We start from the raw sequence: 19,151 nt of genomic DNA on the forward strand, positions 1-19,151 counted from the left end.
TTAGATTCTATTCCCGTACAGGTCATTACAGAGTATTGGGTAGAGTTCCCTGTGCTCTACAGCAGGTCCTTATTAGTTACCTATTTTATATATAGTAGTGTGTATATGTCAGTCCCAATCTCCCAATTTATCCCTCGCACCCCTTTCCTCCTTAGTAACCGTACGTTTGTTTTCTACATCTGTGACTCTACTTCTGTTTTGTAAATAGGTTCATCTGTACCATTTTTTTTTTTTTTGCGGTACGCGGGCCTCTCACTGCTGTGGCCTCTCCCATTGCAGAGCACAGGCTCCGGACGCGCAGGCTCAGCGGCCATGGCTCACGGGCCCAGCCGCTCCGCGGCATGTGGGATCTTCCCGGACCGGGGCACGAACCCGCATCCCCTGCATCGGCAGGCGGACTCTCAACCACTGCGCCACCAGGGAAGCCCCATCTGTACCATTTTTTTAATTCCACGTATAAGTGATATCATATGATATTTGTCTTTCTCTGTCTGACTTAGCTCACGTTTTTGAAGGACATCCTGGCCCGTTACGGAGGTTCTGGCTAATTGTTCAGCCTCAGGTTAAGGCCGTGTCATAGTTGCTGGCTGTAAAGGGCCAGGTGGGTGTGGAAGTGACCTGGTGAGGGTGCAGATAACCCTGTGCCCGGCCAGCCCGTAGGATGACCGTCGCTGCATCTGGGAAACAGTCTCACTCTTGCTGCCCTGGGGTCTGCCCATCGCATCCAAGTGTGGCGAGCTCAGTCCCTCAGGCACAAAGGGACCACTTTCTATTAACGGGGCCCTGCGTGTGCTTCTGCCTGGGGCTGCCTACCTGCTAAGATGGAAGCTTCCGTGGCGAACATCACAGCAAATTCCTGGATGATGTCTGCGGTGCTGTCATTCACGAAGAAGCCCAGGTAGCTGACGGAAGAATGGAGAACCAGAGGCACGGCCGAGGGGAAGGCGCCCAGGGTCCTATCCCCGGCTCTCTTCAGTGCTTCATACAGACACTCCAACTTCTGGTCCTCGCACTGAGGGACAGAGACAGGACAGTCACCTGTTACCTTAACTAATAAAAATCAGGCAGCCTCGGGAGCCTCTTTTCTGTTCACGATGCTGTAACATAATTTAACTAGTCCTGGTGTTTGGGGTGATGGATCCGTTCTATAGCTGGTCCCCAGTTTCTTATAGAATTCAGGCCAAGCTCTTTTTGGAATAGAATAGCCTTTGAGTGCCCAGGTCAAAAATCCCTTGTCCCTCTAAATATGTGCCTCACTGCACGTTGAGTTGACCCAACCCTGCATCACATCCTGAACCCCGTCCTCCACTCCTGTGGCCCACAGCTGGGCTCAGTGCTGCATCATTGGCTTCTGGAGGTTTCCTGTAGACACCAAGGCAGCCCCGGGGTGCATCGCTCACAACCTACCCTACTGAGGAGGGTTGTAGCCTACCCCTCAGCTGCTGACCTTCAGACCCGGCAGCAGGCCACACACTCGGCCAGTGATCGAGCCATCCTTGCCCCCAACGGGGTCTCCTCTGACGTGGTCTTGGCTCACAAGCTCCCCCTCAACCCTGCTGTCACCCACTCACCTGCCCTCTGGCCACACAGCCCTTGGCTCCTTGCTCAGTGGGAAAGACTCCACGTGCCCGTGTGGGACCCCAGTGGAACCCTGACAGAGCCACCCGCTTCGGGGAGCCGGCCAAATCCTGCTCTCCCCAGCAGCTGGCTCCCTCTGGGCTTCCCACAGCCCTCTTTATTCTCTGAGTTATGAACCTTATCATCATTGTTAATGCGCACCCTCGGCTCCCCTGCTAACCAGGAGTGCACTAAATTCAACCCTTTCTGTTGTATCTTTGCCGTCCTCGTAGGGCCTGGAAAGCACGTGGTGCCTGGAGGGCACTCATCTCATGTAATCTGGGAGCATGGAGCCACGTTATACACTGACCTGTAGCTGACAGCACTATGTGGTGGCAAAGGGGCACTCAGCCACCAGGGCAGGGTGGGACGTGGGGCGGGCGTGAGGGGGCAGCTACCTCAAGAGAAGGGAAATGTGTGTGCGTGTGTCTACGTGTGTGGTGTGTCTGTGTGTCATGCTGTGCGTGTCTCTGTGTGCATATCTGTGTGTGTGACATGGTGTGTGCGTGTGGTGTGTCTGTGTGTCTGTGTGAGATGCTGTGTGTGTCTCTGTGTGTCTGTGTATGTGTGTGTGCGTGCACAAATGGACATGCCTCGACAGGCTGGGAGGAAGAGTTGGAGGCCCCGGTCAGCTCTCTGGCTGTCAGGACCCGGTGTGTCCATTTCTAAGGTCATGTTCGTTGCTGGCTTCACTGCCTCTCCTTTCCCTGATGAGCTCCTAGGACAAGCCAGGAAGGAGCCTGTCACAAATGCCATCAATGTGCAAGTAGGGTGACCAACTCACCCTGGTTTGCCTGGGACTTTCCTGGTTTCAGAACCTGGGAATCCCTCCCCACTGGCCCTGACAAATGAGGATGATTGTCAAGGGCTTTGGAAGATGCTGCTTCTCCTGGGCATCGTCTGGAAGCCTTCCTGCACAGGTTTGCATCCCCTTTTCCGTGCAGCGCAAAGGAGCCTGGAACAGAGGGCTCCTTGGGCCCCGGTGGGACCCTTAGAGTTTGCTGGCAGTAGAGCCGGGGTGGGGCCAGGGTGTGCCGTCTGTACTTTTCTCTGGTCGGGAGCCACAGTGGTGTCTGCCCCTCCTTCTCTCATTCTCATGCCTCCCTCTTGTCTTTTGAGCATCCCAGGTCCTTCTCACCTTCCCAGGACCCCATCCGGGGAGCTGGAGCTGGCTCTCTGAACATCTTTCGAATCAGAGAACTGGTCCCCCAGGCAGGGAGAAGTCCTACATCTGTGGCTGGCCAACCCGTTCTTTAGTTGATCCATCACACATCTGTGAAGCACCCACTCTGTTTGAGGCATGGTGCTGGTCTCTGGGGGGCAATGGTAAGTGAATTATCCTCCTTCACTTGAGCGGTTCAGTCCAGTGAGGGATGCAGAGCTGAGCCAGACACATGGCCATGCAACAGGGAAAGAGTGCCACTAGACTTAGAAACAAGAGGATGGTGGGAGCACAAAGGGCAGCAACCTCTTCTGCCTGGGGAGCTGGGGAAGACTCAAAAAGGGAGGGGATAAATGAGTTGGGTTCTGAAGGATGAATAGAAGTTGACCAGATGAAGATGAGGAAGAAAGTAAAGGATATCTCACACAAAGAGTCCGGGTAACACCACCATTGTGGACCGCCCTGTGAAAGCAAACCCCTCAGTTTTGCCCCATCACCACCTAGTTATGGCAGAAAATGACTCAGCTGCTGTGTTAATGAGCATTAAAAACTCCTTGGACCGACTCACCGTGAAGAAGTCACAGAGCGTTATGTGAGGGAAGACCTCATGGGCTCTGTTCTTTGCGCACTGACGCCTGCTCTCTCTCCAGAACTCTTGAAGTTTGTCCAGCAGGGGTCCCGTGGGACAGAGGAAAAGGGCGTACTCCTGGGGGATGGGGTCGTCGAGAGAAGGGTCATTGCAATGGCAGTGCAGCCTGCAACAGAGAATGGGACACTTTTACCTGGCGTCGTGGCCAAAAGAGTCTTTCCCCATGGAGGACACAGGACAGTGGTGACAGCAACTCAGAACAGCAGGCCGTGCAGAGCAGAGGTGTCCATGCCCGGGCGGGACTTGCCGAGCATGGGGCTGAGTGTGGCCGCAGAGCAGGTCAGTGTCCAGCCAGGTCTCAGACCCTGGCTAGTCTGATTCCCAGGCCAAAGACCCAGAAAAGCAGAGAAAGGTGACAGAAACACTCAAAACCTGGTCTTCCAATGGTCTTTGTGAGCCAGTCATCTCCTTAGGGTTGAAAATTTTGTGGAAGAAAACTCACACTTTAATTTTATCTCCAACTTCAAATTAAGTGTAAAAATCAAAGCCACAAAGAACTAGACAGAACTTAGGTGGCTACTATATTTTCTTTCAGTTCAGAAAGTTATTTTAAATACTAAGAAAAAAAATACTAGGAAAAATGACATAGAGCCCCCAATTCAAGTTCATTCTCACCAATAATAAAAAAAAAATGGGGGCTTCCCTGGAGGCGCAGTGGTTGAGAGTCCGCCTGCCGATGCAGGGGACGAGGGTTCGTGCCCCGGTCCGGGAGGATTCCACATGTCGCGGAGCGGCTGGGCCCGTGAGCCATGGCCGCTGAGCCTGTGCGTCCGGAGCCTGTGCTCCGTAACGGGAGAGGCCACAACAGTGAGAGGCCCGTGTACCGCAAAAAAAAAAAAAAAAAAAAAAAAAAAATTGAGGCAACCACGAGACACTAATTTTCTCACTTGTCAAATTAACAGAAGGTCTTTGAGAGGGTGAACGTTAGGCTTAATTGTGTTGAAGGTGCAGTGAGACTTAAGGATGAATTTCTGCAACCTTTACATATAGCAATTTGCTAAGATGTGTCAATAGCCTTAAAATACCCATTCCATTTGAACTAATAATTCCACTTCCAGAAATTTATCCGAGACAAAAAGTATAGATAAGACTTCATATAACATATTTATTGTATGGTTATTTATAATAGGAAAGAAGGAAAAAACGAGAAAAACGACAATAACTTTATCATGCAGTCATTGGAAATTATGGATTTGAATAATTTTTGATGACTCAGAGAAGTGCTTGTGATATAATATTGAATTTAGGAATCAGGGTACAGCCACTGGAGAAAACATAAGATACACACAAATACCTTCTCCTTAATAAAAAAAAATACCAATAGAGGAAGCTATACCCCTTCCACTGTAGCTCACTTCCCCTTTTCTAGAGGAAACCTCAAGTCTTAGTCTGCTTGTTTTCTTCTAGACATCTAGGTAACAAATCCACAGATAGCACTTGTGTGTGTTTTATATAAATCATAAGCTATTGTTCAAATAATTCAGCAACTTGCATTTTTTACTCAACCCTGTGGTTTTGTAATCTCTCCACATTGATACACATACATCTGGGGAAGTTTGTCAGAATGAACCTTCTAAGGTCTGTATAACAGTACGTCATCTACATATGTAATATCTCATCCACCCATGCCATTGATGGACATTTAAATTGTTTTCTTTTTTCTAAATTTCACAGCTCTGTGATCAAGATCTTTGTACATGTCCTTTTAGGTCCTCTGTGTTTCTCCAGGGAATGTACTTGGACATGAACTTCTGGGTGGCAGCTACACATTTTCAGTGTTGATATTCATCGCTATTGCAGCTGAGAAAGTGAGAGACCACCTTCCCCTCATTCTCACCAACACTTGAAGCCGCCTTTTGCTGTTAACGGCATCCTGATTTGCCCCCGATTAGGAGTGCGGTTGGGCCCACTCTCACAGAATCTAGGGGACCCACCACCTCCCTGTTCTTCGGTGGGTCTGCTGGGCTTTCTGGCTGAGTCACCACTAGCACGACCCTCAGGGCAGTGGGTTTGGTTTTTAATTCCAATTCTGCAATGGACTTTAGGGTTAGCCTAGCCCAGAGGGTCCCGGGTGCTTCCCTTTGTCCAGTACAGGGTGGGCATTTTTGCCCTTGGCCTAGAGTTTTTGGAGGAAGAGGGGGTTCCCGCCGAGGACACTCTGAGCCCTAAGAGACCTGGTGCCTGTGTCTGCCATCCTGCTCTGGGGAGGGCACCCCAGCCTGGCGGGACCTGGGGTTTTTGTTTGATTTTCACTGCAGCTATTCCGGGGCGGAGCACGAGGGGACTTCCCACCAGGGGAAGGATGATGGCATCAGGCCACACGCGGGCGGGACTGAGTTTTAGAGAACGGGGTGTCCTCTTTGATTCCCAGGGCTGGAAACCGAGGCCCGTAGCAGCAGGAGGCTGGCAGAGCTGCAGAGCTGAGGGCTGGCTGAGCCTCCTGGAACCCAGAGCTCCCCCCAGCCCCCAGGCACCTGGCACCCTGAGGGGCAACATGCGAGGCCTTGGGGGGCATTCAGCACCACCTGCAAGTTCTCGCCCCATCAGAGGTGAAGATGGTGGCAACCTCGCCTTCATATCAGCAAGAATGGCTCTGCCCTATTTACTCAACAAATCACATGGATATTACTCTTCACTGACAGGCACGTTTGGATTAAATCAGACTTTTAAGTGAAGAAAACGTTGTTCAAAGTTCTCTCTCTTTTGTTTTCCTTTTTAACCGGGGCCTCTTTATTCCTTTCCCTGGGTGCTGGGTGGGCGGCATGGAGGTTCCCCGCCCCCTGGAGTGTCCTGGGTACTTCCCAGCGCTCACCCTGCACCTACCAGTCTGACGCCTCCGCCGCCGTCTTCCTTCCAGTCGCCGCCAACGCCTTGAGCCTGTGGGGAGGGAGAACGCGAGGAGCTCTCAGAACCTGCCTTCTGTTCTTTGGAAAAGGTCAGAGAGACAGGAGTGTCCCTGCAGCACATGGGACCTTAGGGGGTCACCCCCAGGGGCTGGACAGCCAGACCTCACAGTGGGATGCAGCGCCCAGTCCTCCGCCCTCCGCGTGGCATCACTGTGGTTTTGGAAACGCAGACGCCCTGCATCTCAGCCCATCATTTTCCTTCCCTGGCCCCCACCCCCAGTCCCTGGCACGGAGTCCAAGGGCTCCTGTCCTGAGGTCCACCCACACCTGAATCCCGCGTCCCCATCCCTCCCCAACGCACCTGCTCCCAAGCCAGGTGGACCCGCTCTTGGACCCTTGAGTCGGCTGTGCAGGGCCATGTCCCAGGCTTGCACACATGCCTCCCTGCCAAGATTAGGCCCGGTGCCAACATGCCCTGGGGCAAATGGCACTGGGTATTCCAGGCTCGGCTCAGATGTTTCTCTTCCAGGAAGCCCTCCGCAAACCACCCAAGCAGGATGCCCGTGCAGCTCTCCTGCACTTCCCCACTGCACATATGGCCACCTTGCCCCTCATCTCAATGGACTTGAGTCTATCTACCTGATCAACTGGACCACAAGCTCCCTGGGCCCAACCAAGTCTTACTCATCCTTGAAACTGGGATGAATGTACACTGAATGGAGTTTAACTGAAGGGGACTGAACTGGACAGATGGAGTTTGGTAAAGGTAATTCATCCGGGAATTCAGCCTGGAAATAGCTGGGGTTGACCAGGCACCCAAGATGGCCAGTGCCCAGCACTGCTATTTCAGAGGATACTGGCGGGGATGAGGCTGCCTGGAGAGGTTAACAGGAGCCTTACCTGGGTGCTCTCGCCTAAGGGAGACGTTTAAAACACGTTTCTCCACCTCCAACACGCAGCTGTTTAAACTGGAAGGAATTTTGAGTATGTCTCCGATGGTGGCTTTGGTCACGTAATAAAGCATGAGTGTTGCAAGCGTGAGTGTTACTGGGAGTGGGGTTCCAGCCCTGCCCCTCCAGAATCTGCCCTCTCTGGCCTCGGTGTCCCCGTCTGCCCCTGACGGATGGTGCCCGGCCCATGGCAAGCTCCCTGCACACGCCTGGTTCTGTTCCCGTCTCACAGACCCCCGCTTTACTATGAGCATAACATGACAACAAAGTCCTGATTTGGGTTGGGGAGGAAAGGGGTCCAGCCTCAGTCATTCCACGCAGTTGGGCAAGGGTTTGTCATCTGTCTAAGGAGAGTTTGCCCCCCCCCCCCAAATCCGAGGTTACCTAAGGGGACTTATGATGTATTTCCCACATGAATAAGCACGTGAAAAGCACCAGATCTAAGAAAACTGTGGAAGCTGCAACCTGATGTCGGTCTCAAGCTCATTGTTTTGGGGGACCCTGTCCTCTCCCAGAGGGTGACCTTCAAGGTGGGGTCATCTCTGTGTGGCCCTTCTCCTTGGACAAGTAGGATCATGTCCACCCTGCTCGAGGAGTTCCTTAACCATTTCGCTCCATTATCAGACATTCAAGAGAGTCCCCCTCTAAGGACAAGGGGTTTCCCTGCATATTTAGAACTACATTCTTGTGTATTTCAAGAGGTCCCAGCATCAGAGACCCACCCGGCTTTGGGACTTTCAAATTCGAGTCTAAAAAGCTGTCTCAGATTCACTGAGCTGCCCACAGAGGGGGTACAGCCAGACCCCTCCAAACCCTGCTTCCAATTTTCACAAATTTCAAGGTCCCTCCATCACCAGCCAGCAGAGTTTGTCTTTAAAAGGCAAAGATCGTGTCATTTATAAAAGCAGAAAAGGCCTCATTTTGAGCCAGTCTCTGGCCCTGCATGGTGCACCCTTTGACAGGAAGTAAGTGCTCTGAGCCACCTGCAGTTTTGTGGCCCCAGAGGGGCCAGCTCAGGGTCCAGGGCACATGGCCAGCCAGGGTGGTACTCACGCGGTGTGTGCCGGGAAGCCCATGCCCAGGAGGGGGTCCAGGAGCGAGGTGGTGCTGCGGCCCTTGAGCTTGTTGGAAACCTTGGCATAGATCTGAGTCTCACCCGCTGCCATCTCTTCCTGATGCCGACTGAAGCGAGCAGATAAAGCAGGGAGGGAGAGGCAGGGGAGGCTGAGGCTGAGAAGAAAAACCTCAAGCCCTTTTTGATCTTTCTGACAAAAGCTAATATCCTGTTTGCATGAGCTATTGGTTTTCAGAATTCTCTTTGCAGAGTATGGGTGTAAGGTCAACCAAGCCCCTTCCACAGTGGGGTTTGGAGTCTAGAGGTCCAACCGAGTACCTGCATGGGATCGGCCTTGGCTCTGACTTGGGCTGTATTGGGGAGCGAGTAGGCCTGGGAGGGAGGGGGCAGGGTGGGGGAGGGGAAGCCGGTGTGGGGTTAACTCTGAGCCACTGTATCTTAGCTTCCTTATCTGCAAGACACTGCATCTAGTGTCCCTGCTAGCTCTAAAAGTTTTGGCTCTTCTAGTTATTCATTGAATTTTTTTTTTAAATTTAAAAAACTCTTAAAGTTTAATATGCATGCAGAAAATCTGATGAATCCTACATGTACAGCTCAATGCATTTTCACCAAGTGAGCTTGCTAACCTCATCCTCCAAGACCAGCAATGAAACAAAGGTCCTCAACCAGGGCAATTTTGGCCCCCATCCCCAGGGACCACTGGCAACGTTTGGAGACATTTTTGGTTGTCACAGCTGGAGGAGGGGGTGTTTGCTACCTGCACCCAGTGGGCTGAGGCCAGGAATGCTGCAGCATATATGACAGCAAAGAAGGGCCCAGACCAAGATGTCAACAGTGTCAAGGTTGAGAAACCCTGTTCTAGAACATCCCCAGAACCTCAGAAAACCCCTGGCCCCCAGCATCATTCCCCCAGCCTCCTAGTTTTCTCCTCCCTCCCCCAAAATGTAGCTGCTGTGCTCATATATATATTAATTTTGCTCATCTTTGAATCTGACATAAACAGAACCGTGTAGCATGTACTCTTTCATGTCTGATTCCTTTTGCCCAAAATTATGAGTGTGAAATTTATCCACGTTATTGAGTGTAGCCATGGTTCACTGTATTGCTATGAACTATCAGATAAATGCACCATAATTTATTTCTCGAGTTCTCAGTTGATGTACATTTGGGGGGTTTTCAGTTTTGCCGCTGCACACATTCTTGTATATGTGTTTGAGTGCCCCATGCATGCATTTCTGTTAGGTACCCGTCTAGGTGTGGGATAGTGAGGTCATAGGACATGTGCATCCTTCATTTGTACCAACTTGCCCCCTTGCCAGCAGCGGATGAAAGTTTCTTCTGCTCTACATCCTTGCCCACACTTGATGTTATCAGTCTTTCAGCCAGTCTGGGGCTGCATCATTGTATCTCACTCTGGTTCTAATTTGCGTTTCCCCAAATGTCAGTGACACTGACCACCATGAGACAGGCCGTTGACCATCTGAATTTCCTCTTTGGGGATGGGCCTCTTCTAGTTGTCTGCCATTTTTAAATTGGATTGTTTGTGCTTGCTTATCAATTTATGGAAACTCTAGAGATGAGTCTTTTTTTTTTTTTTAAGATGCTGGGGGTAGGAGTTTATTAATTAATTAATTTATTTTTGCTGTGTTGGGTCTTCATTTCTGTGCAAGGGCTTTCTCTAGTTGTGGCAAGCGGGGCCCACTCTTCATCGCGGTGCACGGGCCCCTCACTATCGCGGCCTCTCTTGTTGCAGAGCACAGGCTCCAGACGCGCAGGCTCAGTAGTTGTGGCTCACAGACCTAGTTGCTCCGAGGCATGTGGGATCCTCCCAGACCAGGGCTCGAACCCATGTCCTCTGCATTAGCAGGCAGACTCTCAACCACTGCGCCACCAGGGAAGCCCTAGAGATGAGTGTTTGGTTGGATGCCTTTACAGGTAACTTCTTCCAGGCTTTGGTTTGCTTTTTTAATCTCTTACTAATGTCTTTGGGCAAAACAAAAGTTCTTAATTTGAATAAAAATTAATGTAGCAATCTTTTCTTTTATGGTTAGAACTTCCTACATCTTATTTAAGAAATCATTGTTAATCCAACATTGATGAAGATAGTCTCCTATGTTTCCTTCTTGGAGCTTTTCCATGTTTGCAGTTCATATTTAGCTCTATGATCCCCTTGAATTCATTCTCTATATGGTGGGAGGTAGGCATAAAAGTTCACTTATTTCCCTATACCTTTCTTTATTCATGGATAAGACCATCCTCTGCCCAGTGAATTGCAGTAGAATGCTTATTGTAAGTCAGTAGACTGAATATGTATTAGTCTGTTTCTGACTCTGTTTTCCTGTTTGATTTGTTCATTTTTGTATCCACACTACACTATTTTAATTACTATAATGCTAAGGCCTCTGATTTGTGTCTTCTTTTTTTTTATTTTTATTTTTTGTGGTACGCGGGCCTCTCACTGTTGTGGCCTCCCGTTGCGGAGCACAGGCTCCGGATGCGCAGGCTCAGCGGCCGTGGCTCACGAGCCTAGCCGCTCCGCGGCACGTGGGATCTTCCCGGACCGGGGCACGAACCCGTGTCCCCTGCATCGGCAGGCGGGCTCTCAACCACCACGCCATCAGGGAAGCCCTGACTTGTGTTTTCTACTTCAAGATTGTCTTGCTCCTCTGGGCCCTTTGATTTTTCATATAAATTTAAAAATCAGGTTGCCATAGTGAGCCATTGGAGAGTGCAGAAAGACCCTCATATGTAGCCAAACTGATTCTCAACAAAGGGATCAATGTAATTCATGGGGGAAGGGGTAATATTTTCAATAAATAGTGCCAGAAAACTGCATATGGATATGGGAAAAGTATGAACCTCAACCCTTTCTCCACATCATGCCCCCAAATTAACTGAAAATGTATGATAAACCTAAATGTAAAAGCTAAAACTGTGAAACTTCTAAAAGAAAAAGCGTTTGCTATGCTGGAGTTTGCAAAGCTTTCTTAGTACATAAAAAGCATGAATCATACAAGAAGAAAATTGATGAATGGGATTTCATCAAAATTGAAAACATCTGCTCTTGAAAAGACATCATAAAGGAAATAAAAAGGCCAGGCACAGACTGGGAGAGAATATCATCATATATACACCTGACAAAGGACTTATATCCAGAATATATAGAGAATATAATATAATATACCGCAAGTCCCCTACATACGAATGAGTTCCGTTCCGAGAGCACGTTCGTAAGTCCAGTTTGTTAGTAAGTCCAACAAAGTTAGCCTAGGTACCCAACTAACACAATCGGCTATATACCGCTGCTTTTACACTTGCTTCCAGACACCCTGGGCTTGAAATATGACACTATACTGCTGTACTCTATACAGTACTGTAGAGCAAAGTACACAAAAGCACAACCACTTGTAGAGGATGCACGCACGTGACAATGCACGCTAGACACGTGAACTAACTTACGTGATTGGACATGCGAACGCACGTTTGCATCTTTGACAGTTCGCAACTTGAAGGTTCATATGTAGGGGACTTACTGTAATTGCATATGTATCTATTGTGTGTATTTATATTACTATAATCAATAATAAGAAAACAAACAATCCAGTTTAAAGATAGGCGTAAGATCTAAATGGACACTTAACGATAGAAGATACATGAATGGCTAGTGAGGATGTGAAAAGACATTCAATATCATTAGTCATTGGGGAAATGTAAATTAAAACCACAACGTGATACCACAACACACTTACTAGAAGAGCTAAAATTGAAGAGACAGACGATACCAAGTTTTGACAAGACTGTGGAATAACGAACTCTCATAATGTTGTTGGTGGGAATACAAAATTGTCCAACCAGTTTGGAAAACATTTTGACAGTTTCTTATAGTTAAACTTACATTTGCTATATGACCAATCCATTCTTAGCAATCTGCCACAGAGAAATGAAGATGTATGTCCACAGTAAGACTTGTATACGAATGCCCATGATGGCTTTATTCACAAGAGACCCAAACTGGAAAGAATCAAATGTCCATCAACTGGAGAATGGATACACAAATTATGGTATATTCAATCAATGGGATAACATTTATCAATAATAAGTAACACACCACTGATTCATGCAACAGCATGGATGAATTTAAAAGAACATTTTGTTGGCTGAAAGAAGCCAGACACAAGATCATGCATACTATATGATTTTATTTAAATGAAATCCTAAAAATGGTAAAACTAATCTATAGAAACAGAAAGCAGGTCACGTGGTTGACCAAGACTAGTGTATGCAGGGGTTTTGGGAGGATAATGGAAATGTCCTATTTCCTGATTTGGTGGTGACTGTATAGGTGCATAGATGTTCAAGACTGACTGAACTAAACACTTAGGATGGGTGCATTTTTATAGTGCATAAACTAAACCTCAATAAAATTGATTTTAAAAAAAGGAAAGGGAAGGAATCCAGAGGAAAATAGAAAGCAGTATTATGTCAATTTCCACCAATCAAAAGGCCTGCTGAGATTTTGCTGGAGATTTTGGTGACTCCATAGATCAATTTCAACAATGTTAAGTCTTTCATGAGTATGGTATATCTCTCTATTTGTTTAATTTCTTGTAGTAATGCTTTGTAGTTTTCAGGGTCTTGTACTTCTGTCATTAAGTTTATTCCTACATGTTGTATGTTTTTGCTGCTATGGTTTAAAAATAATTTCAGTTTCCATTTGTTTGCTGCCAGTGTATAGAAATACAATTGATTTTTATGTATTGACGTCACATCCAATAATCTGGCTGAGATCACTTTTTTTTTTTTTTTTTTTTTGAGGTACAGCGGGCCTCTCACTGTTGTGGCCTCTCCTGTTGCGGAGCACAGGCTCCGGACGCGCAGGCTCAGCGGCCATGGCTCATGGGCCCAGCTGTTCCACGGCATGTGGGACCTTCCTGGACCGGGGCACGGACCCGTGTCCCCTGCATCGGCAGGCGGACTCTCAACCACTGTGCCACTAGGGAAGCCCTGAGATCACTTATTAATTCTAATATTTGGTAGATGCTTTTGGATTTTCTATGTACACAATTATGTAATCTTCAAATAAGGACAGTTTTCCCCTCACTTTCTAATATTTATAAACTTTATTTCCTCTTCTTGCCATATTGTGTGGCAAAGACCTCCAATGCCATGTTGAATAAAAGTGGCTTTTTGGTAGATACTCTTTATCAAATAAAAGAAATTCCTTTTCACTCCTAGTTTACTGAAGTGTTTTAGAATTTCATTAATGGATATTAAATTTTATCTTATGCTTCTTCTGCGTCTATTGAGGTGATCATATTGTTTTCCTTTTTTATTCAATGAATGAGGTAACTTACACCAATTGACTTTTGAATGTTAAATCGATCTTGTTTTCCAAAGATAAAACCTCCTTGGCTATAATATGTTATCCTTTTTATATATCGCTGGAATCAAGTTGTTAATGTTTTGTTTAAAATCTTTGCATCGATATTTGTAAGTTAGCTTGGCCTTTTGTTTTCCCTTCTTGTAATTTTCTTGTCAGGTTTTGGTATCAGCAGTGATCAACTCATTCTGACTTACCTGTGACTTTCTTGGTCTTAGCACTGAAAGTTCCCATCCTGGGAAAACCCTCTCAGTCCCAGGAAAACAAGAACAGTTGGTCACCCTAGTGTCAGCCTTATTCTGGCCTCATAGATGAGTTGGGAAGTGTTACCTCGTTCCATAATTCTCTGAGTTTTTGTAAGTTTGGTATAATTTCTTTCTTAAATATTTGAAAAGATTTATCAGTGAAGTCATCTGAGCCTAGAATTTTCTTTTTTGGGAAGTTTTAAATTATGAATTTACTTTATTTAAGCAATATAGGACTGTTCTTCTTGTATGTGTTTTATTAAATTGTTTTTCAAGGAATTTGACCATCTTATGTAAGTTGCCAAATTTCCAGGCACTTCCAATTCTGTTACATAGTTTCTGTATCCACATTGTTATCTTAAAAAATAAAAGTCAGTTATTTTACCAGCAAAAATGGGTTTATTCGAGAATAACAGAGAATTGAAATTCAGGACAAGTAAGTCACAGTAAAAACCACAGGCAAGTCTAATAAACAAAGGAGAGGAACATTATTTTATAGTAAAAAGGAGGAAGCTGGGAGGGCTTATTTTGAACTAAGTCCATTGGATAAAAGTGAGAATTCAGGGTGATGATGGTTTTTCCCTGGCTGAGTTACCAGGGTGGTCAATTTCTTGTAGGAGATGCAATGTGCATCTTTTCCTGTTGGGGGGCATAATTGGTGATTCTTTCCTTTTGGTGATCCTTCTGCTGGGGTCTGTAATTGACAATTCTTCCTGTAACTGACAATTCAGGTAATTGACGTCTACCTGTGTGTCTGTGAGAACTCCCACTTCTGGCCTTCCAATTCCATTTTAGTGAGGTTTCCCTCTTAATTTTCACAAGGTTTTACAATATTGGTTTTATTATTCTTAGATATTTGATTATTATTGATGCACTGTAAAGTATATCTTTTAAAAATTTCATGTTCCTACTCTCTGTTGCTGGTAAATCAAAATACTATTGATTTCACATTATTTTACACTCAACTTATATCCACAAGTCTTACTTGACTTACTTATTCATTCTAAAAGTTTATCTTTAGAATTTTAAAGATATTCTTTGTGCAAAAATAATTTTGTCTATGAATAATACTAGCTGTATTTCTTGTTTTCTAACCAGTACATATTCTTTTCTTTTAAAAATTCTCCCTTCCTTCCCTCTTTCTTCCCTTCCTTCCTTTATTCCTTTCTTTTTCTTTCATCTTTTTTCCTTTTCTTTTTTTCTTTCTTCTTCTTCCTCCTCCTCCTTCTTCCTTAGTTTTATTGCACTGGTTTGGACACCAAATATTGAATACATATGACATATACCTATATAGTGCATCTCCTTATATTTTCGTCCACCTCAGAGGAAAGAGTTTCAATATTTCACCTTTAAATGTGAAAAGTAAAAATTATATTTTAAAGTAATGTCTTTTTCCTTTGAGGATTTCAAAAGATGAAATAATTTCAAAATCAAATGAATTATAGATCTTAAATTTGAATGTCTGAAAATAGGCAAAGCTTGTTACCCAAAGGGAAAAAAGTAGAGTTGGGGTCTGAAATAGAGCCTCTCTTCAAACATACTTTTCTCTTCTAATAGTAAACCACTTTGTGAACCATGGTGCTTATAGCACATTAAAATGTAAATTAAAAAAAATATCCGTGTAAACCAGGAAGTGCCCTATCTAGCTTAATTCCTTTTTCTTAGATTGAAAAGTTATCTTCAAAGGCCAACAGTGAAAAGACTAAAGCTTCCTGATCAATGATTTCTACTGTGGTTGAGCCCCAAAGCCTCCCTTCACTCACTAAAGGAATCAAGGTGGAAACAGACCACACCTGTAACTCAAGCTGTGTGAAGATGGTTACTAAGGCTTCACAGCTTCTAGAGCAGTCCTCGGGAGGATGTCCCTTCTCATACCTTCAAACGGAGACCTCTGAAGACATTAGCTTGGTGAATATCAGATACCAGCCCTACGTATGCTGATTTCTGTTTCCTTAACATTTTATTTTGAGTTTGATGGAATTGAATTGTAGGTAACCTTTCTGAAAAGCTACTTTATGGTGGTAGAAGTCCAGCTACCTTCATGGGTTCTTTCCCTAATACTCCCTGGTGAATTGTCCCAATCTTTGACTTCATGTGACCCACATGCCAACATGTGAACACATGGTAATATGCCCTCGTGGCTGCTTTTGGTTTTCTGCATGTCCACTCAGTATTCTCCATCCACCTAGGTTTACAATCAACTCGTATACATGGAGGCCCATCATACACTCACCATTGGGCTGGACACCCAAAGAGTACATTCTAGACTCTGTCCTTCGAGAGCTGTACCACACTTGGGAGCGCCAGCTATGACACTCAGGTAAAAGCAAAGAAAGAATTAAGTTCTAAGTTTCCTGTTGCTGTCTTTGAGAGCAAATGCTCCTTCAGGGACTGGGGAGGGTAGTTAGGACAGATGTTAAGAAGGGATGTATTGGCTTGAGGGACACCTGGTGTTAAATGCAAAAGACACTGAGAGATATGTGGGCAGGTGCTCGGAGGTGGGAAAACAAGACTGAAGTAATTCACGATTGGCTGAATATAGTTCTTTGGCTACTGTTGCCATTGACAAATCCCACCAATGCGACCTTCAAAATCAATCCCAAACCCTGCCCTTGATCTCCACCTGCACCACCAGCACCCTGGTCGCAGTCGTGGTGGCCCAGGGTTTCAGTAGCCTCCTACTGGTTCTCTGTACACACAAACCTGCCCCTATACTTGGTGCACACAGGTAGATCCCCACCACACCCGGGGATCTATCACATCAGCTCCTCCACCCTTTCCCTCACATGGATGCCAAGCCAGAGTCCTTCCAGGAGCCTGGGCTCTCCAAGCTCTGCCCTTTGGCCTCTCCAGGCACATAGGCTTTCCTGAGTTTCTCCAACACTCCTAACTCATCCTCTCCACTGGGCCTTTGGCATTGATGGTCCCATGCTTGGAGCAAGCTCCCCTCTTAGCTGGAGACAGGCTGGGACCTGGGATCCTTTGCTGCAGTGCTTGCACCTGGACAAACGTCTCCTAGAGAAACAAAATGCAAAGAAACTATAAAGGATTAAAAATAACTTCGTGCATGCACAGTTAGGACAAATTCTGGACAAGAAGATTCAAAAAATACAAAAAGACCAAAAAAAAAGCAAAACCCCAACTGCCACTTCTGAAGAGCTGGGAGCAAAAGCAGGGCACTACGCATGCCCCCTGCACTCAACACCACCAAAAGGGTGGGCAGACCACCTGAGCCACCCTCTGGCCTGACCCCTGGACACACCCCTCTCCTCATCCCATGTAAGAAACAGCTCAACCCCCCTCGGGGAGCGATCAGGGGAACCTGTTACTTGCTTTTGCTCCTTCCTGTGGCCGCAGGAGCCCCAATACAGCCTTGCCTGAACTTCTTGTCTGGCCTCTTATCAATTTCTATTGGTTAAGGAGGCCAAGAATCCTGGTTAGTATCAGGCTCACAAGACCTACTTTACCACATCATCAAGGGCTCTGCTAAAACATCACTTCCTTCCTGGAGGCCTTCCTCCACTACACCATCCCATCATTATCTAAACCTCTCCTGGCCTCATCTCTTCCTACTGTTTGTCATCACCTGAGACCACAGGTGAGTGCTTTGTCCCCTCTGCCACCTGCTCTGAGTCTAGATGGCTGGCTCATGGCAGGCGGCCCATCAATGTTTGCTGAATCAGTGAATGCACGACTCTCATCTAGCTCACATTCACCCTGGCCTTCCAAAGGGCTTCCTAGTCCCCTGCCCACAGCAGCAGGGCTCTGTGCTTTCCTGAAAACACATCTTTAAGCCGTATTGTGTGCAGAAGCCTCTTGGGACGCAGAGGACTCTACAGAGCGGAGCAGGCAGGGTGTCTCTGTAGAGTGCTGGCTGCGGGTCCCCTGTCTTTTGTCTGCAGAGCGCTGCAAGTCTAAACCTGAGCTCGGGCACACAGGGGGCTCGAAAGCCCCACCAAAGAGTTTCCCTGCCCTGCTGGGTGACCTTGCTCAGCAGTGGGCAGGACCTGCCTGTTCTTTTAAATAAAAGGAGTGCCTGTGTCCCAAAGCCTCTCTTATGAGAAGTTTCTGAAAAGGTTTGCTTACCTTACTTAACTAATTAAAGGCAAGCCACATTCCCCCTCTCTGGTCTCTGCAGTCAAGCACCAGCGGCTACTTGATAGTCACTGCCAGGTAGGGTTACCCAGAGGCCCGTGACCAAGCCATTTGCGTGATGATTGAGTCGACAAGGCTGAGTGCCTCAGTGGAAATATTTCCCGGTTGGACTCTCCTGTTGGCAGCCTGCTTACCATCACGCTTACTTTTATAATGAGAAAGGAAATTATTTCTGCTTTTAATGATGGCGGCTCCAGAAATGGTGAGTGAAGTGGGGGGTGGGGGTGGGGCAGGTGCAGGGGAGAGAAGCCGCTTCTAAAAGATGACTTCTCAACATTTCTGGATGTGAAACCTCCCAACCATGACCTGCTGGGAAGGGACTCCCTTACCTAGGTTCCCCGTTTCAGAAAGCATTTTGCTGTTGATTCTTACTCTTGTTCTAAAGCCAGACTGTGGAATTTGCCACAGGCTGACAGTAAGCTGCAGTTACGAGCAAGAATCAAGGTAAAAGATGCTGAATGTGAATTATTAGTTTCCTAAGCTATTCTTCGAAGCTACTCTCGCAATGGAAATGAAATAAACATTTTTAGCGCATAACTCTTGCTTAGATTTTCCCATGACCACGTGAAACAGCATGAAGACAGAGTTTGTTTTAAGTGGCTTAATAGTTCCCTTTTGAATTTCAAACATTACAAGTAAATGGAGAGAAAATAACGATGGGTGATCTAAGTATCCATGTTTATATGACTCTTGGAAAGTCTAGGTTTTAGCACGTTGCAGAAGCAACTTCCTGGGGTGCTCTCGCCTGATTCCTCGGAGAGTGAGCTGGAATTTAGTCGGGAACATTTGGACTGTTTCTTTGCTCCCTCTGCCCCTCTTTTGAGTTATTGGAAATGACTTCCAAAGGCTTCTGACCTGTCCGGCATCACGATAGGTGGAATTCTCTTGGAGGAAACAGATCCCCGGTGTAGCTTTTGGGCGAGCCCGCAGTCCCCAGCCACTCCTCCCTTTGCGAGGTAAAGGGGGGGGACTGGGCACCCAGAGGGCGAGGATACTTTCATCCTTAATTAGGTCAAGCCTGTGCGAGCCAGGAAAAGGTTGTGTTTACGGGAAGCTCCGAATACTGTGGGTG

At 46.7% G+C, this 19,151-nt stretch overlaps 1 protein-coding gene across 2 annotated transcripts in view; it reads right to left on the reverse strand.

The window, feature by feature from the left end:
* UBASH3A (ubiquitin associated and SH3 domain containing A) overlaps positions 1 to 8,409 on the reverse strand; it is a 40,115-nt gene extending 31,706 nt beyond the window's left edge. The window contains exons 1-4 of one of the 2 annotated variants that reach the window (XM_022552814.2): positions 8,278 to 8,408; positions 6,252 to 6,305; positions 3,348 to 3,534; positions 814 to 1,012 (exon numbers count right to left, since the gene is read on the reverse strand). In XM_022552814.2, coding sequence (XP_022408522.1) covers positions 814 to 1,012; positions 3,348 to 3,534; positions 6,252 to 6,305; positions 8,278 to 8,390 — 553 coding nt within the window. In that variant the 5' untranslated portion in view covers positions 8,391 to 8,408. Of the gene's footprint in view, positions 1 to 813; positions 1,013 to 3,347; positions 3,535 to 6,251; positions 6,306 to 8,277 lie in introns of both variants that reach the window. The other variant, XM_022552815.3, reaches the window with a different exon arrangement.
* Positions 8,410 to 19,151: the final 10,742 nt, after the last annotated feature.

This window comes from Delphinapterus leucas, chromosome 4 (genome assembly GCF_059928025.1).
Source record: "Delphinapterus leucas isolate spDelLeu-1000000601 "Yukka" chromosome 4, BTC_Dleu_Yukka2, whole genome shotgun sequence".
Classification (NCBI taxonomy): Eukaryota; Metazoa; Chordata; class Mammalia; order Artiodactyla; family Monodontidae; genus Delphinapterus; species Delphinapterus leucas.